General features: G+C 53.0%; 1 protein-coding gene across 2 annotated transcripts in view; it reads left to right on the top strand.

Moving 5' to 3' along the window:
* The window catches only part of LOC126537012 (uncharacterized), a 157,349-nt gene that overhangs the window by 57,962 nt on the left and 74,404 nt on the right, over positions 1–24,983 (top strand). For both annotated transcript variants that reach the window (XM_050184110.3, XM_072287803.1), the window contains exons 3-4: positions 7,203–7,362; positions 24,020–24,109. In XM_050184110.3, the coding sequence (XP_050040067.1) occupies positions 7,203–7,362; positions 24,020–24,109 (250 nt within the window). The remainder of the gene's footprint in view (positions 1–7,202; positions 7,363–24,019; positions 24,110–24,983) is intronic.

Below are 24,983 nucleotides of genomic sequence, written 5' to 3'. Positions count from 1 at the left end.
TCTATCTATCTATCTATCTATCTATCTATCTATCTATCTATCTATCTATCTATCTATCTATCTATCTATCTATCTATCTATCTATCTATCTATCTATCTATCTATCTATCTATCTAATCTTGGTCCCTCGTATCGTAGCGCAGAGATCAGGTGGTTACAGTGCCACACTCGGCACTCGTCGGTGGCAGCGGAACTTACGCTCCTTTTCTATTTAATCAATGTATGACGGGGCACCGCGAAAGCAACGACCCTTATATTGAGCTTTCCAATTCCATTCCTGTTGCAGTGCGTTGATTTATACTCAGCGGTAGATTTCTCCGGCCGGAGCAAACGTTTTCAGTTCTGCCAACGCGCTTTTGCGATGTGTAACGACGCACTCGCACAGTTGTCACGCGAGGCAAAAAAAGAAAAAAAGACCAAAGAAAAAGAAGGAACAGTTGCCGTGTTGCAACAGCTGCCGTTCTGTGGTCGATCTCGCCACGTCCTCTGCGCGTGCACGATCGCGCGTGCCAACTCGCTCGCTGCCCGCGAGAGGGTGGGTGCTTGCGTTCGTCGTCCTCACGTGGGAGCCAGGCGGAGCGCAGTCTCGCGAAGGCGCGGCTCGGCGCTTCCGCCCCCGCCGAGCATCGCCCGCTCGCCTGGGCGCGGTTCGGTCGCCGGCCGCGCGGCGGTGGCTCGCGGAGGGCGAGCGGGCATCTTGCTCTTCCCGCATCTGGTTGACTCCGCGCGGCCAAGTGGCGCCAGCGCATGACTTCGCGGCTTTACGACAGCGTCGAGGGGGTTGCTCGGCTCGGCAGATAACGAACCCCGTATACCTAGCTGTTCGGTTGAGTTCGGTCGGTTCCGCTGTACTTTCGTTTTGACTTGCGGTTCGGACCTGTTCTGCTTCCACGTCGACGTGACTTTGCTTACTCCCTTTCCATCGACTCCCACACCTGGACCGCTGAAGATTTCGTTCTTGGTCAGTGGTCGGAGATGCGCTCCGCCCGTGTTATCAACGGGATCAGCCGGCCGTGAACGGTGGATGGTATAAGAGTGGCGTAAAATCGAGCGGAAGCGTTCACTGCATCATACCGCGGCCCCGATTTCCCTTAGCCTCCCCAGTTTAGCCCAGAGTGCTACTCTTGTCATAAAAGAGTCCACCCAAGCATTTATATGTCCGTCCGTCCGTGAGGAAATCATGGGACCCGCGCACAGAACGTGTGCGCGATGTCACAGAAGCACCGAATGGTTGTCTGAGGTTTTCGAACAATGCTTTGCGTGTTCGTGGTTTGCAAAATGAGAGTCAAGAACTCGGCGCAGGTTTCTTGTACATTGCTCTACTTTCACGTGCCGACCGCGGGATCAGTAGGAGTGATATGGAATGCACGAGATTGCTAGGCCACTTTTTTTCCCGCATGCGGCCATAAATACGCGTTCGTCGTCGTCGTCGTCGTCGTCGTCGTCGGCACTCCAACAGGGCTGCATTTCTGAACACTCAGATCATTCCACCGTATTCTGGAATTCGACGCGTTTTTGTTATATCTGATTGGCTCGCGGGGCGACAACGCCCTCTCTCATTGGCTCAATGTTTTTCAACGTGGCCGTACATTCACCAATATTACGGAATTTGACGATGCCAAGAAGTATAGCGTGCACTCCTGGTTGCAGTGTGAATGGCATATAATACCTTCTGATTTTGTTGAATGCTTTTTCATTTATTTCTTTTGAAGAAAAAGAGGCCGTCGGTGTAATACAGAGCATCCACTCCTTCTCGCCGTTGGGTGTGCCTATACCCATGGCGGAAAATATGTATGTCGATAACCTTGGAACGAAAGCAGCGCAAAGACAGCACCGCGTAGGCAAAGGGATAAACCCACGACTTCCGCGTGTGTCGCTTCTGCGTTCTGGCAGCGCGAAGTGCGCTCACACCGGATGAGCGATACTGACGCAAGGGAGGCTTTCTGGCAAACGCCAACTGCCTGTATGCATTAAATGCTACTCTCTCCTTTATGGCTCGGTGGCTGTGGCGTTCTGCGCCAGATCGTAAGGTCGCGCCTTTGGTTCCCGGCTACCGCGGCCGAAAGGAACGCCTACGTGCTCGTGTACTGAGGTTTAGATGCGCGTTCGAAGAGCGCCAAATGTTCGAAGACAATTTTCGGTTTGTAGACTGCGGCGTGGTCTCATGACCCGGTATATACCGGGCGTTTCAGCAAACACTTTCGAAAAAGTTTTTTTTATATTATTACCTTATGGCACATATTGCAATTTACAAATTCTAGCCGGGGAGTTCGCAAGTCGGATCTACTTGGAAGGAATTCTCAGGACGACACCAGTTTCGAGATATTAATTCCCAAACTTCGCGGAGAAATGCATTGGCGTTCCAGTTACAGTTAAAGCTCGATATAACGAAACCCGAATTTTCGAAGTTCCCGGTCTAGCGAAGCAATTTACATTCCCCGGCAGGTACCCATAGGGCTCAATGTTATCCACAACCCGAATTAACGAAACAAACTTGGCCGAACTCGATTTAACGAAGTTTTTCGTGAAATGAATGAGTAAAAGAAGTGGTGATTTCTTTCTAATTTTGATACAGACGGGTTCTTCTTCGAGCGTGCGCTCTAAAGCTATCGCGTTAAAACATCTAGGTGCCCTATGTCACGGCCTTAGCTTTACTTAATTTACGAGAGCTGCGCCCTGCACTTAATTTTTTTCACGCTGCGCCCATGCACGGAACAGCCGACTCAACACCGCCTCGGTAGGGGCGGCGGTGGTTGCTTTCGTTATTTCATGGCTTATGCGACAAATGGCTGGATTAGTGGCAAATAAACTGCCGCGTGGTAGCTTTTGCTTGTCGCTGCGTTGCAGTTTTAGATTTCGAAGGACCGAAAAATTCCTTTCTCGATTTTACGAACTTCCCAATTTAAAGAAATATTTCGAGCGAGGTCGTGACCACTTCGTGAATTCGAGTTTCAACAGTACTTTTGTGATTCAATGCATAAAACGACGTTCTTACCGTGCATACGCGCATTCAGCAAGTGTGCATGTTGCCGCAAGTTTGACGGCGCTTATCTCGTAAATGGTGTCATCCACACAATTATTTTCAATTGGATATGCCTTGCACTCTCGATCACCCGCTAAAATTTGTAAATTGCAACATGTACCATAAGGTAATTAGTTAGAAAGATAACTAGTGATTTTTTTTTAATTAGCCGTTTATACATTTAAATTTCTTGGGCATGTCCGCATCTTCGAGTAGACCAGATCATGAACTAGAATTGTGCTATCTACCGCAGGCAATTAAAAATATAAGGAAGTGTTTTCTAAAACACCCTTTATAGATAAAGCTTTGAGATGTGAAATACCCTAATTTAGCATATTTAATTTTTTGTCATTTTGAAATAGTCGTTGATGTTTTGAATTATCTCGACATGTTCATGAAGAAAAATTCCGTTACGCTGAAAGGAAAACACACATTATAGGAAAATGGAAGCGCTGCTAATTCTTTTACCGTTTGACCATTGTTCTTTATTATCGCCTTATTGCTGAGTTTTTCTGCCGCAGTCGACTCCGGACCAGATATAGCGTTTCTTCAGGCGTCAGCCAGGCGTCACGTTTAGTTAATTATCGCGACGCGATGCAGGTTAATTAACTCACGAGTTGAGTCACCGCCACCCTTGAGCGTGCTCTCGCGCTCCTCCCTCTTACTTCTACTTCGTTTTTTTTTTTTCTTTTTCTTTAAGAGCAGCCGAGCTTGTGTAACCTTGCATCGCTCCGAGTACCACCAATTATCTCAGCTAACGTCAGACCTCTTGACGCGATGCCAGTGCCTTCACGCTCTTGGAAACGCTCCGTGTAGCTGGAGCCCTCTAGTTCATTTCGCTTGCTTTATTGAGATAGTAACTATATGGACCCCCTAAGTGCATTTATGCCGTCGCTGTCGCCGTGATGTTCCGTGTAAAGTCCGAGGGCGATAACGTCGTCGCCGCGCGCCGTACGCTCTATGTGCGAGTGAAAGCGTGCGAGGGTGAGCCGACGATGTTGGCGCAATCTCGCGCACGCCGGAAGGAAAGCAGGGAGGAAGCGCGCCGTGATCCGTCGCGCGCAAGGCAGCGGGGGAAGTGAGGGAGAGGGTGCATTCTACTCCTTCGGCTGCTGCGTATGGCGCGGGCGCTATCTTGAAAGCGATGTGCGATGGGTAGAGTGCGCCGAGTGCTGATAGCTTCGTGTGCGCTCTTTTCACCGCTTTCTCGCAGCACGAAGGTCAGTTCGCTCGCTGCTGCTGGCGCGCTTCCTCACTCCAGCGTTTTGGCAGCGTGTTTCCACGGCCATCGAGTGAGATGTGTTCATGTTTGCTTGAGCGCACGTGGCACCATCCTTGTTAATTTAGTTAGTAAGCGAATGTTTACAAGTTTATACAGCCTAGAAAAACTGCTATCCTTACTTCGTAAGCTGTCTTCTAATTTGCTATCGCAATCGACGCTTCGATATTCAAGCGAAACCGCGACTTCTTTAATGAATCGCCCAGCAAAGGTAACGGTACTTCTCGCTGCGCCGTTTGAAGTGTGCCCCGACTTTTGTAATTTCATATCGCGGAAGAAGGGCTTGCAGCAGCAACGAGAGCTTCCGGACCGACGGCGTGTCACCGAAGGCACGCGCAGTGTGCGCACCTGCTCTCCGCACGCCGGGCCAGGAGCGGCGCTTGACGCTTTCGCGCGTACGCTCGGCGACAGTGCATGGAAATGCCCGGCGGCGGCCGAGGCACGCGATGGCGCCGGGAGCGCGGAGCGGGTTTTCCTGCGCGTCGGCGCGCGGGTCCTCCGCCTGCGCGCGCATCGCGCACGCGGGATGCACAAGGAAGTAGCAGTTTCGTCCCTGTGTGGCTAAGGCCGCGCAGTCCTGGCCGCCGTTGATGGCGACCTTAAAAAGAAACCGCTTCACTCTTTATCGGCATCTGCTCATTCGCAATGGCTCTGCACGATGTGCTGTATGAGAGAGAGAGAGAGAGACGGAGCAGGAGTACTCGTGCTTGCGTTTGTGTGTGTGTGTGTGCGCGCGCACACAGCCCTGTGTGTCCGTTGCGTCACAGCATTGCGCCTTGCTGCACCCTGAGGGGAGGCGGCTGCACAGTGCAGCGGTAGGGTGGCCCGTGCATGGCTCTGCAGCGGTGGCGCGGTGACAAGAGGCGCGGTCCTCCTCCCGTGCGCGGGGGGGCCTACGTGGCCGATAAGCGGGCCTGCGGAATAAATACGCGGATTAGGCGTCCTTCGGTGCTTGCGGCGTCGTCGCTGGCGTCGCCATTCCGGGCACGTCTTCGGGCCACGACCTTTGGCGGCACCATCCCGCGGTTGCTCTCCTCTCGCTTCAGGTTCTGCTCGGCGGCCTTTCTCCGCCGAGGCGGCTGCTCGCGGCGGTTGCTCTGCCGCCTCCTCTTCTTCTTGTTCCCTCGGCTGCGGTCGCGCCCGTATCGCCCGAGCCACCCCGCCCCGCCGAGGCGCGCCACGCCTGCGCCGGTACATACAGCACGCAGCTCACCTTGTGGTAGTATACCTTTGCCAGATGGCGCGTGAGGTCGGGTCCCCTCCGTCGCGGGTGCGTGTGTGGGATACGTATATACAGTCGGCAGTTCGCCTGGGCTGTCGCGCGGGGACGCCGTCGCGGCGAAACTATCTCGACTCGAGCCGCCGAAGCCTCTTCGCGCGGCCGCCGATTTTAATGAGCGAAGATCGAGTTGGCGCCAACGTAACTTAAACTACGGAAAGAAGAGACTGGCTTCCACTGGTCGTGCAGCTTTTTGGCGCGCTGTCTGTGATGAGAATGAATAAGCCGATAGATGGAAGGAATCCTTCTTTATAAAGGGGTGAGCTAGCATCGCCCTTAGTGGAAGTTGAGAATGAGAGAGAGAGAGAGAGAGAGAGAGAGAGAGAGAGAGAGAGAGAGAGAGAGAGAGAGAGAGAGAGAGAGGGGGGGGAATTGTAGAACGGGCAATAACCCTTTTCCGTAAGGACGGCGAGACCAGCCAGTCAGTCCTCTTTTGTCGAATTATGCGGAAGACGACCAGTGTCATTTGCTTTCGCTCGTACGAATTGAAATGCGCTTATCACTCGCCCACATGGCTCTGGACTTGTAGCTTCTCGCCGCCGATTCCCGCGCTAAGGCGGCGAGAAGACTTGTAGGTACATTTCAACGCATTTTTTCTGTAGAAGTGACGTCTTTTATTATGTTGACTGCTTTAGTTGGGGCGCATTGATGGATGAGACAGGTTCAGGTATTCTTACTTTATTATTAGTTCTGCGAAGAAGGCACATTGCTGATAAGTGTTGACTAGAACAGCAATGAATTTTGCCACTGATTTTGACGACGTATTTGTCGAAGCTGGTGCTACGCAGATTATGCCTGTGGATGGGCTTTATTATCTGGCTAGCTTCTGTACTGAAATTACAACGTCCCCTCGAAGTTGTCTGTGAAATAGGTGATTAGCATGTCTCAGCTAATTATGTCATCAATTCATGATTGATTTATACAACGTCCGCCGCTGCAAATATCTCGGACGTTCAAAAGAAAAAGAAAAGTTATCTCAATCTTATCTTACTCTGCGCTTTAGAACACTGACTATATATACCAGTCAATTTGAAGCCAATTACATTACGCTTGAAAAGTTTTTACATGTGTCACTTGTTCTCGCAGCAAGCAAGAACAAGCTTAGCATCAGCGTAATCGCTGACATGTGAAAAGAACTCCTCGAAATTTTCAATGTGATTCGCGCGAAAGCGCTCTCTCTCTCGCTCTCTCATTTTGCGTGGACGTCTTTCCGGACCAGTACACTGGCGCTAATCTGGAGCCAGTGCACTCAAAGCTGGGCCGATCTCGGAGGCCGTGTAAGCAAATGTGGGGACTTGGTGGGCCGTTCCTGATACCAGTGCACTGTGCGTGTCCTCGCAAGGGCTTTAACGTGGCTTGTAACGCGGTTCGATCTTGGAGGCAGTGCGATGCCAGAGCAGCCACGCGCCTTATAGCAGTCAACCAAGGGAGATAACCAATAACTATGCCCATCAGCTTATTTCGCAGGTCCACCAGAATTCTATCGCTCGGCTCTTTCAATCATCCCTCCGATAGTTTCTGTCTCTTTTGTCCGTGTGAAACGAGAGCTCGCGCGAATGACGCGCTGAGCGAGTCGCGAGCAGCAGGCCGTGTGCCGATCGCACTTGTGCTCTTCGTCGCAGGCGGCGTGCGCTCCGATCCAGCTGGAGCCGGTGGACCTCTCGCTGAACAGCCGGAGCAGGTCGTCGGCGGCCTCGTCCGGCCGGGGGCTGCCGCTGGACGAGCAGCCAACGCCGCCTTCGTCGCCGCCTTCCTCGCCACCGTCGCCGGACCTCAACAATGGTGAGTACGAGTTGCACAACTTCTGCCGCTCCGGTGTATATGGCCGCTCCACCACCGACGCCGCGAGCGGTGTGGACGTCCTCGCATTGGCGCCCTGGACCAAACGCAGAGCCTGGTGTCCTTTCTCCAAAAAAATAAAAAAAAAAAACCGCTAACCTTTACGCCTACGTGGTATATATATATATATATATATATATATATATATATATATATATATATATATATATATATATATATATATATATATATATATATATATATATATATATATATATATATATATATATATATATATATAGAGAGAGAGAGAGAGAGAGAGAGAGAGAGAGAGAGAGAGAGAGAGAGAGAAACGAAGCGCATGCTTGACAGCACTGCTGAAAATAGTCTAATTCGCGTGCGCTTTAGCTGCGTGAACTGAAAACTCAAACGTCTTATACTACAGCACTTATGGTGAAATAAAAGATAGAAATCGCTACTGAGTGTGCTCAGTGTCACAGCTTAACTTTTTATCTTTTCAACTTTACTCTTTCGCGTTTTGGCAAATGCAAAACCGCCGCAAGTATAGCAAACTGCTGCTAGTGCAGTATCTGCACCGAGAAATGCCCAAAGAGAAAGTGCCATCGAACGACTTGGCGCAGTAATACATGTGCAGAAGATAAGCTCCTGTGGCTTTGTTTCCTTTGCCACAGAAATGCGTCCGCGAGTGTGGTCCTGCAATCTGTCGGCGAAGTTCTGTACTTAAAGTGTCGTCGGCCCTAAGGAAAACCACCTCCGTATTCAAGCAGTCACAATCCACTGCGGCTCGCGAACTGTGGCAAGCGCGTCGCCTGCTGTCTGCTCCGAGCCGGATGCCTGGATTCGTGGTCGGTACACGAATGAAGTTGCCATTCGTCCTCTTTTTTCTCGCGCTTTCATGCCTATGCATTTAGCTGTAGTACACTAATTTAGTTTATGACCGCTGGATTGCTAAGGTACGCGCAATGCAGCGATGGAGTTACCGTGCTCGCTGCTTCCATTTCTCCCGGCATCGGTGTTTTATTGCAGTGGCTAGCTGTACATATAGTTCGCACTGGTTCGTGAATTCTCCTGTCTGAGGCCTCCTGTGTGTCGTATGTGCCTCAGAGATGTTCAGCCACGCTAAATTAGACTAGTGATACGTGAGTGTACTTGTACATAGTGTTTGCGCTGGTTTGTGTCTTGTTTGAAGCTCTTGCATGTCGTATGTCTAATCGCGCAAATAACGATGCAGAGAGGGCGGTAAGAAATTTAGGAAGTGTGCACCAAAATCTTTGAAGCAACGACCGTCATTTTCCAAGTGCGTGCTAGATGGCGCCACGATAAGGCAGCTCAGAGGCTTTCCATGCAAGGCGCATACTACCTGCCGCTTGCTATCGCGCGATCGTGAACATGCACACGAGGAGGTCCATGGTTTATTAGAAAGAAAACATACTGCGAGACCACCAATGTGCTAGAGAGAGCCCGAACCTTCCATGACAGTTCCTTTGAGTCGCAGTTTTATGCGAAGAACACATTGATGTTTTTGTTGTCGTCGCAAATTTGCGTGTCTTTAGTGAGTTAATGGATCACCTGCTTCCACACCGCTTGATTCTCTTGGCCAGAGTGGCCGCTGTTCGGTGCAGTCTTGAGTACCGTCTCGAGTGCCGCGGGCACACCGTAACTCCTCACTCCGGTGCCACATGTTTGTTTTTATTCTCGCGAAACGGAGTATGGGCGTTACGGAAACGCCGTTGTTCTACCTCTTGCTATCGTCGGCCGCATATATATCTCTCTCTCCTTTTTTTTTTTTTTTTTTTTACTTAGCGTCCTTTTCCTGCGCATAATTTACAACCCCGCTACCGCGACCGCGCAGTATAGAACACGCAATGAAGCATAAACACCCGCGCGCTTCCCTACCCGCGGCGTCGATACTGCACCCGGTTGTTAGACCGGGAACCAGTTCGGGTCGTCGTCGTCGCCGCAGTGACGGCGAACTCGAATTAATTTCTTCGAGTCCGGGGCCCTTCTGGCGGTGGTCTATGCTGACCGCTCGTTTTCCGCCCGGCGAGGCCGCGCAGTTCCTCGTATTTCGGCCTGAATATCGGTGCGCGCAGCGGTCGTGTCTCGGCGTATACGACTGTCTTCCTGCTTATGTGCCGCGAAGCGTCGTTGCCGATCGCGTACATACGCGGTGTTCTGTTCGCGAAACTTAGGGGCGGATCGCGGCCGAAGCGTGCTGGAAACGGGAGCGTATGTATGCGCGCGCGCGCGGAGGATATCTTTATGGCCAACTTTTTTTTTTTTCGATTTCGATCAGTTTGGCGTACGTGGCATGAGTAGGACTGGAAACAAGTGCGAAAAAAGAAAAAAAAAAAAGGCCTAGTGCTTTCCGGGGCGGTCGCAGTTGCCGTCTCTCCACAGACGAGGCGACGCGAGTTTCGGGACGATACTTCGCGGTCACTCTATGTAGCACGTAGAGCACATGTACAGGGCGGTCCACTATTAAAGGGAGCACACGAGTGTGCAGCAGGTGCAGATTTTGCCCTCTGGCAGTTGCGCGATCGCCCGGCTTTGCAGCAGATCACTCGCGCTTGTCGCGGCGCTGCCACCTCAGTCCAGTGCGTTGACGTGACTTCTGCTGGCTCTCTCGCAGCTTAGCGCCGGCGAAAGTGAGAGCCCGCACTTTGGGGGGCGTCTTCTTGACAGCGGGATCACATTGCACAGCCACCGGTGTTGTTCTAAACAACGTTAAATGAAGATTAAGCGCTTAGCGTTGTTTTCTTCTCGCTCAGATTTAGCGACATGTTGCCCGCCGCGGTATCGGCTGTGGTGTTGGGCTGCTAAGCACGAGGTCGCGGGTTCAAATCCCGGCCGCGGCTGCCGCTTTCGATGGGCGCGAAATGTAAAAACGCCCGTCTCCCGTGCATTGGGAGCACGTTAAAGGTCTCCCGATGGTCAAAACTTATCCGGAGTCTCCCGCTACAGCGTCCCTCGTAATAAAATCGTGTTTGTCGCACGTAAAGCCGCAATAAATAAATAAATAAATAAATAAATGGAAGAAATATTACCGAAATGTGTTCGTGCTTTTCGGACCTCATCGTTCATTAGAACATGGCGTCTTTGTCCGGTTCCGGAGCCAAGAACTGTGCGGCTTGTACAAAAATGAGTTAAGTGAGTTCAGAAGAAAAATACTTAAAAAAGACGAGTAATTATTGCACAGTGTTCATATAGTGAAAAGGTCACCCTACTGTATCGAATCGAAAATCTTAATGCGTATGCAGTGCATTTTTATTCGAATTTTTTATTCGATATAGTCGCCTTTTCTCCTTGTTTCCTAAAGGGCGTTTTTGAAGCATTGCATGCACTTAAGTGGTTTTTAAGTTCAACATTGTCGAACTGTACTGTGTTCGAACCATTATATCCTCCATAAGTTGTGATGTTCTACATTCGACATTCTTCTTGGTAAGATGAAAAAATGATGAACTTGGATAACCTAACCTGACCTGTAGCTTGTGACCATAGCCCACTTGCCTTATTAAATAGACGCTGAAGATCCGTTCGAGTAACTTTTTCGAAGAATATTTATAGAGTTGAGCGTACGGGGCACATGGAGCTTATGCGGCGTGCGAGCTTTTACTATCATCATCATCATCATCATCATCATCATCATCATCATCATCAGCCTGGTTACGCCCACTGCAGGGCAAAGGCCTCTCCCATACTTCTCCAACAACCCCGGTCATGTACTAATTGCGGCCATGCCGTCCCTGCAAACTTCTTAATCTCATCCGCCCACCTAACTTTCTGCCGCCCCCTGCTACGCTTCCCTTCCCTTGGGATCCAGTCCGTAACCCTTAATGACCATCGGTTATCTTCCCTCCTCATTACATGTCCTGCCCATGCCCATTTCTTTTTCTTGATTTCAACTAAGATGTCATTAACTCGCGTTTGTTCCCTCACCCAATCTGCTCTTTTCTTATCCCTTAACGTTACACCTATCATTCTTCTTTCCATAGCTCGTTGCGTCGTCCTCAATTTGAGTAGAACCCTTTTCGTAAGCCTCCAGGTTTCTGCCCCGTAGGTGAGTACTGGTAAGACACAGCTATTATACACTTTTCTCTTGAGGGATAATGGCAACCTGCTGTTCATGATCTTTACTATAAGCTAGCATTACGTCAGACGAAAATCCCATCCCTCCTTCGGGCAGTCTCTTGAACATAAAAGCAAGAGTGCCGTTGTTTTGTGCCACATCTTGCCGTGCAAGATGTGGCACCTATACATTAAAGGAATCCAGGGCTGAAGGCTTAACGTGCACCGAAAGCACTGAGCGTTTGCTCGTGCCCCAATCTTAATGCGGCCACCGCTATAGGGAATCGGGCCCGCGGCCTCGGGCTCATCAGCAGAGCAGAAGACAGCCGCGCGTAAACTGTAGCCGAACGCGAGAACACGTCCAGTTCCAAGCGGCGAGCTTTGCGCTGTAAGCCGTCTGAAAGGTTCAAAGGAAAGTAATCGATTGGCTTGGTTGGGCCCCTCGCAGCAGGGGTGCGATCTGTGCTCCGCCTCGTTAAATCCGTGCAGCACAGTCAAAGCGGCACGTCGCGTTGATGAGGAGCGATAGCCTATAGGTTAAGGACGTTCTTTCACTATCTCACTGTGCCCACAGTGCAGTACTAATCAATCCGTAATCAACCGGTGTCGCGAACGGAATCATTAACGGCAGGCACTGGTCTCGTCGGTCTCTTTCTTATCATCCCTTCCGCAAGGGCTCTCTCATGCATTATCTCGGCTGTGTGTACCGATAATCCATCCCCGATCAAGAGGTGTCACGAACGGAAAGATTATCGGTGGACAGCTCATGGTGCAGCCGTTCTCCCCGTTATCGTTGCTTATTGTTGGCCGACGCGATCCGCGTAGCTTCGATTGCGCTGCACGGAATTTGGCGCGAACTACGGGAGTGTAACGGGCGCCGCGCGCTCCCGCGGCGGCCCGACGTCCAGGTCGGAGCACGCACACCGAGCGCGCGGCTCCCGACCGAGCCATTTGACACGAACGAGCATCTGTGTCGATGACGCGGGCCGATAAGGGAGTGCGGACCGCCGTGGCCGCTACCGCGCTGCCTGGCGTTGGCTTGGCGGCGCACAGCGGGCGGCGGCGGCGGACCCGCTGGCGGCAGGGTCGCCGCGGCGGCAGCTCGGCGAGGCTGCGCCGCGTCCGAGCCCCGATCCTTCTTTCTGCTTTATTTAAAGCGCCGCTGCTTCGCCTTCGAGCGTTTGGTGGCGTTTCGACGTTTTTTTGACCCCCATCTCCCCCACGACGGGGTGGGGGACGCGCTCACCTCGGGCCGGTCCCGGGATTTGGAGCGCAATTAATGACCGCGGCGTCGGCGCTGGACTGCCAAGCGGAAGCGCAAGGACGAACGGGGCGCTATGGGCCAATAAAAGGGGGCCACCTCGGAGAAGGGGGGGGGGGGGGGCGACGGTGCGCGCCATAAATCTGCCGCCCTCTTATCGGGATGCCGAGGAGCGTCGTCCAAGGCGAGCGGCCGCCTGACCCTGGCGTGCCCGCGCGCGCGCGCTCATCCCGCGCTTCGGACGCGCTTCCGTGCAGCGCGGCAGCGCGGACGCGAACGGACGAAGACGCGACGCCGCGCAGCTATACGTGACGAGATTCGGTCGGCGGCTGTTGCGCTCTCAGACTGTAGTTTGTGACTCTCTCCTCGAACCGATGGTGTTATTGTTCCTGTCCTTACTGTGTAAGCCCTGTGTTAAACAAATTTCAGTTGTATAGTCCGGCGTCTGTGGTGTCAGTGTCTTCTCCTTGCGTCCAGTCTTATTTTGCAGTGGTGACGCGTATCACGAGGCTCTCTGTTCGTGGTCGCCGGTTCGGTGCCCTGCCGCGGAGCACGCGCGTTCCTGTTCAAAAGCCTGGGTTAGAATTTAACTTTCGGTGCACGTTAAGTAACCGCAGGCGGCCAATTAATTTTGCTCCTTCCACTATATACTGCGTTCTTCATAGCCGAGATGTACAGGTTTGGGGCATAAAAAAAGGGTCAGTCAGTCGATGAGCCGCATGCGATCGACCGACCCCACTATACGTAGGCGCGTGGCTCACGTACACTGTTTCTTTGGTGCGCTGTGGGTATCAAGATTGATATATACCCAGCTGGCCGAGGCTATCGGTGGTCCCTGATCGGCACGCAAGGTTGATAAATGCCGAGGAAGAAAACAACTCTCGCATTCCCAAATGTTGACATTCCAAAGAACGGTTTGCCCCCGAGCTGGTCCGCACGAAGCTGCTTTCACCGCGTATCCTTGGTTACGTGCGTGTGATTATTGGACACTTTGGGCCTGATCCATTCGGTAACGTACAGGCGACACTTCGCGTGTCACGCGCCTTTTCCCTGGTCGAGGAAGACCTTTCAGATGGACTGAAGGCACACTCCATATATTTTCCTGTCAGAGTAATGATTTATGAAAATGAGTTCTCGGGCTGCGTATTGGCCACGGTGAAAGGTCTCGCTGCGAGTGTACATTCTCAAGAATATCCAAGCCAGGTCGCTCACATCGTATGCTGCGACTCAGGGCGCTGATGCCGGCCACTGAGTTGTACCCGACGCTCGCTCTAGCGAGTCGCTCCGCAGTGCCCTCTGAACTCGCCAATGCTCTAGCTATCGAGTCGACTTAATAAACATAGAAAGGGAGAAAGCAGGTGAAATATCAGCTTCCGAAGTGTTGCAACAGTTCCTACTTGCGGCACTCAAAAGTGCGGCAATTGGGTCGGCGACAGGGCGGGCGCTTCGGTCATTTCTATTTTTTGTTTGTTTGTTTATTTCAGACAATCATGTACAGACTTTCCTTGTACGACGCGCGTTCCCGCGCTGCTCACCGTAAGCCCAATAGCGACGTGTAATTAAATGATGCGAAACGGGTTATAGCAGAAGGCGCTTTCTTCGTAGACAGTAATCACGGCTTCGATCGCTTTGTCTAACATGCGTGCGTCGCGCTGCGTTCCTTGAGTTCGCTACTTTGATGCCGGACATTCATGGCAGGTCCCCCCGGTTACCGGTATATGAGACTCTCTATTGAAACCAGAATGACTACAGCCAGAGTCTGTCAATGCGGAAAGACTCTGCTGTATACAGCCGATCCAGAGCACCTTTTCCGTGAAGTGGCGCAAGGACGCCCTTTGTCGACCGCAGTTGGCAGATATCACGTGGTAACGCAGCCAGAACTAAATTTTTTTCTTGGGTGTTTTCTGCGACAACCCGTGTTCGCGAACCCTCTCATTGGTAAATGGCGTCCCCGATTGGCCATTGCGACGGCGGTCGTCTCTGTTGGAAGTGGTAGTCTGCCGAACCTCGGCCTCTTTCTTTTCCGTAGGGAGAGGGTATCATAAGTATCGGTAAAATATCGGCGGCTTTCCCGACACTTTATGACCCCCCCCCCCCCTCCCCCTTTCGGCCATTGTCACCACCACCACCAACCTCGCTTCTCACTGGAGCTGCGGTCCTTAGAAGTTAGCGGTGTCGGACTGATGTGGGTACCACGAAGAGCAGCTTGCATGCGGATGATCGGTGCCTCCGGCTAGACGGGGAGGTTCTGCGGTCACCTCAAAAGGCGTCACCGCGGCGTCACCTCGCGTGGCCGCTTAATGAATGCCGCAGTGCGCTGCACGGAGCGAGAGACGACGGCCTCGGCGGCGTGTGTCGTCCCGTCGGCGGCACGCAGAAAGCAGGCGCTGGCATTCCGGGCGCGTTTCCGTTGTGGCGCGTACACGGGGGAGTGAGAGGGGGGGGGGGGGGTTGGCCCTGCTGCAGCCAGCCCGCTGCTCTTTCGCCGCGTGCTTCACGACGAGCGGCGCAAGCTCGGGCAGCGACCGTCATTACGGCGGCCTTCCATCACGGTACCCGGCTTCCACTGGAGAGGTTCGCAAGTTCGACTCCCGCGTCCGCCTGCTCGCGCACAATGGCGGCGGAGGAAAAAAGAAGAGCAGGGGCCACGGCGTGACCCCTGTGAGAAGATGGGGGTCGCTCGCTCGTTTCATTCGAGGCGGCGTGGATTGCGCTAATGGACGCCGTAAGGACGTCGTCACGCCTCGTTAATGGGGCAGCACCGCGGGGGCGGTCTCTGATTGTCGCCGCCGCCGCCTCGGCCGTCGCTCCCTCGCGCGCCGATGGCTTCCGAGTCGCCGGCCGGACACCTGGGCCCGCTCGCACGAGGACGGATAACTTCCTGGATATGAGGCGACGGCGGGTATAGTGCGCTGCCCGCATGATGCGACGGATGACGGAGCTCTGACGACGCGCGCTCCCACCGAGTCATCCTGACGCCGGATACCACGATTTGGCGTGGCCTGTAATAAAATCTCGGAGGTGTGGACACATACACACACACACGATGACAAAGTCAAGAATTTCACCGAAGTGTTTCTTGTTGGGTGTCCCGCTGAAGAAGCGACGCGGTCTCCGACCAATTCAAACGGTTGAGAGACAAGAAACGTTTCGGAGTCCATGCAGCTTCCCTGATCACATGTGCACCAAAAATCGAAGCAGAGCCATATGTTCACACAGAAGCAAACGAGAACCTAGCGGAACGACACTCTTGTCAGCCTCAGTGCGGCCGTAAAAACCGTTATATATTATCCGAAACGTTCTCTTTGTTCCACCTCTCTACTTGTTCAGTGACCGCAACTTCTTCAACGCAGTCTCAATACCGTAGCCCCATTCGCATTTAATGGCGGGGCACCGTCGGAGCAGAGCACCCGCACGAAAGTCTGCGCGATCTGTTCCGGTGAAAGAACATTAAAAGACATCTCAGGTTAACTGCGATGCATTGCATCCCCTGCCGGCGGTCGGGCTGGTGGGCCTGAAGATCTTTCCAAGGCGGCCTGGCCTCTGGCCAGCTTGAGGGAAGAGCCGAACTACACCATCGCCCGTTCCTGTAGATTCCGCCCCCCCCCCTCCCCCTCCTCCTCATTGCTGCACGGGTTGCGCCGAAGCGCGCGCGGCCGGCCTCGATCAGTGGTGTGCGGCCGAGAAAGCGCTTCCGGATTAGCCGGCGTCGCCGCCGCCGGCGCTTAATCCGGCCGCCGGGGTTATCGCGCGCGCAAGGGGGAGGGAGGAGGGGGGGTTGGAGGTGGAGGCGAGGCGAGGGTCGTCGCCGCTTCCCTTTCCCCGAGGGCCGCGAGTGGCCGCTGCGGCATCATCCGTTTCCAAGGCTCCGAGAAAAGGTGCGAAACAAGCAGGAAGACGCGCGCGCTCCACTTGCGCACGCACGCACGCACACCGCTTTCCACAAGCCGAGGCGTTTCCCGCTGGCCCGGGCCTGAAGGACGCCCGCGCGCGGGGGCCCACTCCTGCTCGGCATCGGCAATGCTCCTCCGCGCGCGACCGGCCGACGACGCCGGAACGCGCAACGGTGGCGGCGATGGCAGCGCTGCTCTTTGCCGCGATCTGCGCGCGATAAGAGCTGCCTCTGCCTGGGCACCCGTTCGGAGGACGCCACCCTCTCTGTCCTCTTGGGCCCGAGTAGATGGCAGTCGCGGCGGATAGGTGTGGTGCGGTTGGGTGGATCTTTACTGCTGCTGGCACGAACCGGGCGCTTGCCTTGTGCAAGATTAAAAGGGAGCCCCACAGGTGGGGCATTACGGATGCTAGAAAAAGTAGCGCACCTTGAGTCTCTTTCTTCGTATTTTCTTTTTCAGTCGGAAGGCACGTGCCCGGAACTGATATCTCCTCGCTTCATCCAAAGCGAGTGGTGAAGCCGACGAGCCCAGCCAACGATCCGGCTCCGTTTAGTGCCGGACTGCGCATCTCTCGAATTATTTTGCGAGCACTCCGAGTATAGCTGGACGGATATAAACTGCATAGATGATGGCGAGTCTGGACGTTCGAACACCGCCTTTCTTTAGCACAGAGATGTCTTGGAAAGCTTTTGGCCGTCATTGGCCAGGACCTGTCGCTTTGCTGGAATAAAAAGAAAGAAAAGTTGTACGCTTTCTGTTCCAACAGATACCAACACCTTTGCGATATGCGCGCTGAATATATAGCAAGACGCACTAACATTTATAACAGTTGCGCCTGTATACAAAGGCTTTAGCGGCAAAACGCGTGCTCTTACGCTGCCGCTGTGCATCATCATAATATACCTAGTATTTGTCGTTGCGTCAGTGTTGTGACTTTATCATATTTTGCTGCAATGCGTGCGGCATTGCGCCTGCGTCAGCATTCATTAGAAGCTGACTACCGTAGCGACGCGCCCCGTTCAGCTGTGCAAAGCTTTCTTGAGCGCATGTCCGTCTTTGTCTTACATATCGGCTGCCTTCATGCATCTTTTTCTTATTAGGCTCCATTTGGCTCTGATTATCCGCGCTGCACAAACGTGGCCGGTCCTGTTTGGCGGGCAGCTATCTAGCTGCTCGCGGAGGACATTTGTCATGTTGCAACGGCTCTCGGCGTTAAAGCAAACAAAGCCTGCAGGAGAATAAAGACGCGGGATGCACGAGGCGCTTCATGGGTCGTGCGTCTTTCTTCCGTTGTACTTGTCTGTTATAGAGAGCCAAGTCACTCCAGCGTGACTATATATAACCAATTCGCCCAAATGACCACCCTGATAGCGTTTCTCAAACGAAACTGATAGTACACTGCGCGCATGACCGCAGCTGACTCCGGGATGTATCGATCCTCTGTAAACCTGTTGCGCCCGCACCGTGCACGAATTCGCTGGAGCAGTGTGGCGAACTCGCACCTTCATCCTCGATCGGGCGACACGAGAATTGAGAATTCGGATGCTTCGTTTCATCTGACAGAGGGCGCACATCTGGAGCTTTAGAAGACCACAGTAGCGGTGCGCGTATTAATCCTGCGTATGCGCCCATTCTTGGACTGTAACCCGCCGGGGTTGCTTAGTGGCTGTGGTGTTGGGCTGCTAAGCACGAGGTCGCGGGATCAAATCCTGGCCACGGCGGCCGCATTTCGATGGGGGCGAAATGCGAAAACACCCGTGTACTTGGATTTAGGTGCACGTTGAAGAACCCCGGGTGGTCCAAATTTCCGGGGTCCCCCACTACGGCGTGCCTCATAATCAGAAAGTGCTTTTGGCACGTAAACCCCATAATTTCAATTCTTGGACTGTATAACCGGACTGTATAACCCTGCCACAACTGCATATATACAGCATGGACGAGTCGCCGCTCGACTTCTTGGCGAATAGCGAGAACGAGCGGAAGAAGCTCGACTTGGTGATATATTAAACCTTTATAGTGCGTCTTTGCTGGGGCGGTTTCTATATGGTATACGATATAATCACATATTCGATCAGTCCCAGGTATACGGCTGATGCAGTGGAACGATTTATTCGTAATGCGGCGCTATTAGACCCGTGTCAGTGCACCCCTTCCAACCTACATTACGGCCTGCATTACGGCTCTAATGTAGACGTGGCGCTACTGCAGTGTATGATAAAGCACTGTAAGAGCGATGAAAGTAGAACAGAATCGTACAGCGAGAATGCCGCGGCATTCCGCTTTGGAATTCCAATGTTCCGAGGCCGGCGAAATGAGCTTAAAACTCCTCCGCTATACTGCCTCTCCTATTGTGCAGATATATCTTTATTGCGCAAAGCGCTGTCACTGAGGGAAGAGACGTCAGAGTACACGGTAGTATGCACGGGATGCGGAGGCGCTTTCACGTGTTCGCGCAGCAAAGAAAGAGAAAGTGACGATAGTCCCGCGCCCTTGGAGCAGGAAAAACGGCTGCTATCGCGAGCTTCCGGCACTGATATCCGCGCACGCATGCACACGGGGGAGGGGTCGCGCCACTGCTACACCGTGCTCAGCTGGACAACGCGCTGGCGATGGAAAGTATTCGACGCTGTGCCGTTGCGCGACTGATAAGGCGCAGGATCGGCGATCAGCCTTTTACGAGACAATGGGGAAACCACGAACAAAGAGGGGCTGCATGCTGCGGCTCGCCGTGGAGTACCGCGCGATAATCGACTCCCCTGCGAATGATTAGCGTAACTCAGACGAATCCAACTCCATGCCTAAGAAGGAGACCGTCTACTCATTTTGTGCTATTCATTTCGTGCTAGGTATTTGGAACGTATACGCCTACTATGGCAACGTTTGTGTGATCAGCGAGATGAAAGCGCAAGAAATTGAAGTACACAGTATACAAGTGCTGAGAAACAACTGAACTATTGGCAACTCCTACTGTAGACGTACTTTGCGAGAGCGACATGTAAATCGCTCCGCTCTACCAACGTTCGGCACCATCGTTGGAGCGTCGTTTACATGACTGTGCCCGTGGCCCTCAAAGACGCCAAAGACCTCAAACTGAATAACTGAGGCTTATTAATACTTCCACGTTCATTTCATCTCGCCTTGTACATCGCTTGTTCACGCGGTGGCCGCCGAAGGGCGCCGCGCGTAACACTTTGCTATAGAGTTACTGTATATGCTCCCTTTAACTCTGTAACTCTGCACTTTGCCGGCGCCAAGCCGCGCCCGTTTCGAAGGAGACGATCATCATGAGATCCGTCCACCGTATCCACCTGTACACACATATCTTTGTCTCGCTGTGTAGTCCCTTTCCTGCATGTATACGTGTATATGGTATCGCGAAACAAAGCCTTTATGCAGCAGCAAAAACATACGTGCACGCATGTTTAAATTTTCGAAGTGCTTACTAAGTATCACGGTCTGCCTTTTTTTTTTTTTCTTATTGAACTTACAAAGCGTATAAGGGGAACAAGTCTGCAAGTAAGCGCAGGTTCTTAAACAGCGTGTCCATATAGGTGGCACACCGAAGCGCCCAGTGGCAGCTAGGCTCGCCACTCCGAACGATACGGGCTACCACGTAATCGTCTGGTTGATTCAGGCTGCCGCGAGGACGGCCGGCTGCCGGCCCCGGCGAGCTTTAAGCGCAGCGCGCGGCACTTTACGCTGTCGTGTTCGCCCGGACGACAGCGCTGCTGGACGTTACGGGGTGAAGAACTGCTGTGCGAAAGGGCGCGCGCTCGCGCACGCACGACACAAGGAGGCCGAAAGAGCGGGTGGGGGGTGCCACTTTGGAGGGACTAATCGAGCCGGGTTCTGGAGCAAGGCCGGGATGGGTGCTGCTCGCTTTGTGGCAGAGAACGCAGCGAGACGCGTGCCTGCGCCGAGTGTCTAGTACGGTGCACCGCTGCGAATGCTGGGACCCGATTTTAGAGGCCGTGTGGTGGTCGTGAGAAGCTGTCTTTAATTGGCCGGTGCTAATTGTTGCGACCGTTATTAATAGAAAACGGCTTTGCGAATGCAGGCCTGGGGGTGGCGTCACCGTGAAACAAGTCCGTTCACGATCGTGTGCGCAGAGTAGTGCTTACAGTATTATATAGATAAGCGGTGGGCGAGCAAGAAAAGCCTCAGCAAGGGGGCCAGCGTTTCGACAAGGAGTCTTGTGAGTCTTTCGTCAGGGCGAATGGAGCCCAACACCATGAGGAAGACACGCATCCATCTTCCTGTCACATCTTTGTCTTGTTTGTTTGGTATTATATATAGCGCTATTGTTATAGAATATGGATCGTAAACAACTGTCCCAAGGGAAACGCTTTACTGACATAGGGCTGCTTAGAGGCGGAGTTTGTGCTCACACTGGTTGGTGGATATATATATAAAAAAAAAAAAAAAACACAGCAGCGCTTTTCTATACGGCTTTGTGCATCGCAGACGCACGAGACCACGGCCCCAGGATCTTCTGTAGAAAGCCTGTCACCTGAGTTGCCTAAAGCGTTCCGAAGTGCAAGCCTTTGATGTTCATAAGACAGGCAGTCGCACAATAAGTGCTTTAAAGTTTCTTCTGTGCCACACATGTTACTATCGGCACTGCCCGCCATACCAGTAATGATCGAATAGGCTTTCGCATATATGGAAACGCCTACTCAGTTTATGCTGCTGAGCATGCATGAGGTCGCGGGATCGAATCCCGGCCAAGGCGGCCGCATTTCGATGGGGGCGAAATGCGAAAACACCCATGTACTTAGATTTAGGTGCGCGTTAAAGAACCCCAGGTGGTCGAAATTTCCGGAGTCCCCAACTACGGCGTGCCTCATAACCAGAAAGTTGTTTTGGCACGTAAAACAATATAATCTTTTTTTACTCAGTTTATTCCTGTAAGGTTTATTCACGTCGAGTAAGACGGGGTATTATCTCGTTGAGAGTGGAATACGCCGGAGTTCACTAACCGGCACCAACACGTCATGGAATCGTTCCTCACAGCTGCTTGTGCGTTTCTATGTGGAAACGCTGTGGTTCGTAGATTACATACGAATACTTTATGCACTCATGGCGTAACATTTTGATAAGCTGCAGTCACATCCCTCTATAAAGAAGTCGCATAAGAACAAATTTTATTCTTACGCCCGGTATTACGCAATACGCATTCGATACCTAATAACGATTCGTAGGAACGGCGCGCGGCCAATCGTTGGGGGCATGTTTACTGAAAGCGCTTGCTATCTCACATGGTTGTCACAATTGAAACGGTTATCGCTTCAGCCTCTAATCCTTACGAATTCGACCTCTTAGCGACGGGTGCCTATACTCTAGCATGTTGGCCTCGATTGGCTGATCGATTGATTAATCTTATCTTTAACGTCCTATCATGACATATGAATGCGCCCTTTACAGCGTGCTGAAGGCATGCAAACCCGCGTCTTCGTTCTTAGTAAAGCGAAGCGCGTTATTTGGAGGCACCGCCGCGCAATAATTGGTTGTTCATTAATAACCGTACAATGTCAGAGAGAGAGAGAGAGAGAGAGAGAGAGAGAGAGATACAGTGTTGGTCGCAGTGTAGCTATCTACCTTAGGCAGCCGTCACGGGAACGGCGACCAGCAGATGGGAATGGGAGTAAAAGAGAGGGAGAGAGAATAGCATCCATATAGGCTATGGTAGTTGTAGGAAACCACACGCACTTATTTACAAGTAGCGACTATGGGTCAACATTTCACCCATATAATTCGCGTACCGGGTCACATATCGCTCGGTGTTGGTCGCGAGGCTCCGCCACGCCGTGTCATTGTATATAGTCTGTTGCCTGCAGAACAGCCGGATAGCGAGACCCGATACACCGCGGCGAGTTGTAGTGCACCAACATCCAGCGCTGCACGCTTTTAGTGCGGCACAGCGTGCACAATCGGCGCGATGGCCGGACCGTGCAGCTGAGTGGAGAGAAGGGGTTCCTCCGGGCGTGCGAACCGCGCCGCGGCAGCGCACGGAGCCGCCGCGCGGGGCCCCGTATCGGAAGAGGCGCGTCCTCGCGCAGTGCGGTGCAGCAGCGAAGTGAGCGCGCTCGCGCGCACGCACGCACAGACGGCGGCGGCCGGTGTGCCCCGCTCACGCGGGAGCCATTCTTCCTCGAGCGCTAGCGTCGGACGCGCGGAAAGGAGGTCATGCCGCGGCGGCTCTCACGTCAGAGGTCAGCGCTGACCCCTGACCCGTTTTGTTCGGAGCCCCAGGATTAGAACAGGATCTGGGAGGGGAGGGCACGGGGGGCGAGATTTGATTAGGGCCGCCGCCGCTCGCTCGCCCGCCCGCTGCTCGCTGCAACGCGGCCGGCTCCGATGGGCGCGCAAGAGAGACGCGCTCCTCGTGGCCCCCTTCCTTCCTCGAAGCGCGCTCCTTCGGACTGGCTGGAGAGGCGAGGGGACCATTGTGTTCGCCTCTCGAGGTCGCGAGTTCGACTCCTTGCCCTATGCAGACGTGCGCCGAAGGGTATAGGATCTATGGACAGCACTCTTCTCTGCGTGCAATCTCTTCGCATTCCAAAGGACCAGGGCAGTGTCCACATCGAATAACTTCAGAGGCAATACCTTGAGCTGCAAGACGTACCTGGACCATGGACTAGGGCCGTCTGTGCGTATCCCGCTGCGAAGGCGCTTTTTTTTTGCTTGCCTGTGAGACGCTAGGAACAGGGTATACTTTGTTTGCGTGTCGCGTGCTGTTTTTCTCGTGTGTGTGTGTGTGTGGGTGTGAGTGTGTGTGTGTGTGTGTAGCATCCCGGTGGTGTGCCCTGTGCGTATCATTTAATTTCCAATCGTTTTCTTCTGGACTGTTTATCATATGGTAGGCGTGCCTCCAGGCAAACCTCTCCATGCAGTGTTTATTAAATAGCATATATTTTATAGCACAGATGAGTCGCTGGCTACCAGACACAGTTATATAATACGCGGCTTTATTTAAGTGGTCGTGAGAAACCCAAAGGCGGACCGAGCAACCTCCTCCTCTTCAACCAGACAATGCACGCTGCATCCTCACCGAGGAGCAGCAGCCTGCATGTTCGTGTGCGTATTACTTTTCTTGGATTTATAGCCACGGCGTATTACCGCACGGAAAAGCACACACGGCAAATCTTTCCTTTAGGCAAAATGCAGCAGCCGCAAGACAGCAATAACGGGGAGTTCCTTGTATAAGCTCCATTGCCACTCTCTTGTTTCCGAGCACTTCCTCTATATAGTCAGCAGATTCTCCAACGTTTAATCGTTCGTACACCAAGGAAGTGCGCGTCTCTGGCCTCTGCACGGTCGGAGCGCGGCGTGACGCTTTGTGACCCACTCGTGCGGAGTAATGTCCGAGCTTTCCGTCTCCTCGCTGATTCCTATCCTGCGCATCCCTTTCACGCAGATCTGGCACTGGCCCTGTACACCTCGGCGGCGGCGGCGCGGAGGTTGGAGGCCCCCAGCGACCTGCCTCGGACGTCACCTACGTTGGCCGGTGAGTGTGTGTAGAGTACGCAGGGCCGCGCTCAGGTCCGCAGACGTTAGGATGATGATGCGATGACGGGACCGTAGGATGAGGCACGTGCGAATGAAGTTTAGATATTGCGCTCACAATATCAATAACGCGCCTGCAGGTTTCACGGATGGCTGCGAGCGAGGCGGTATATGACCCTTTATATTTGCCTCTATAAACAGTCGGGATAACGAATTGCGTCGCAACCTAACCGCAAACACACACACACACACACACACACACACACACACACACACACACACACACACACACACACACACACACACACACACACACACACACACACACACACACACACACACACACACACACACACACACACACACACACACACACACACACACACACACACACACACACACACACACACACGCGCGCGCACACACACACACACACACACACACACACACACACACACACACACACACACACACACACACACACACACACACACACACACACACACACACACACACACGCGCGCGCGCACTAAGATGTACTGCGCTGTTTGTGTTGTCAGGTCTACGCAGTAATGTATATGTCGAAATTTCTGTGCTGCGCGCTCGGACCTAGAGAGATTCTGCTTCTTTCTTTCTCTCGCTTCTACTTTCTGAGCATCCGAACTCTTGTTGACATACACTTCTAGTGGGAATTTGCGCGTCTCTCAGGCGCCCTGGTTTCTGCGTTTAAATCGCTTTGAAATCGTAGCGTCAGTATCGCACAGCAATCGTCAAGTTCAATCTTAGACGTCGTCGTCTCTAGCAGACACGCCTTCGAGAGACCACGTTGAGCGCTTCCCGTTGACGGCACCGGATTAAAATGTTCTGTAGCGCAG

Source organism: Dermacentor andersoni, chromosome 4, assembly GCF_023375885.2.
Source record: "Dermacentor andersoni chromosome 4, qqDerAnde1_hic_scaffold, whole genome shotgun sequence".
In the NCBI taxonomy this organism is placed as follows: Eukaryota; Metazoa; Arthropoda; class Arachnida; order Ixodida; family Ixodidae; genus Dermacentor; species Dermacentor andersoni.
The sequence above is the reverse complement of the archived record's forward strand: the minus strand, read 5'-3'. Positions and strand labels throughout refer to the sequence as shown.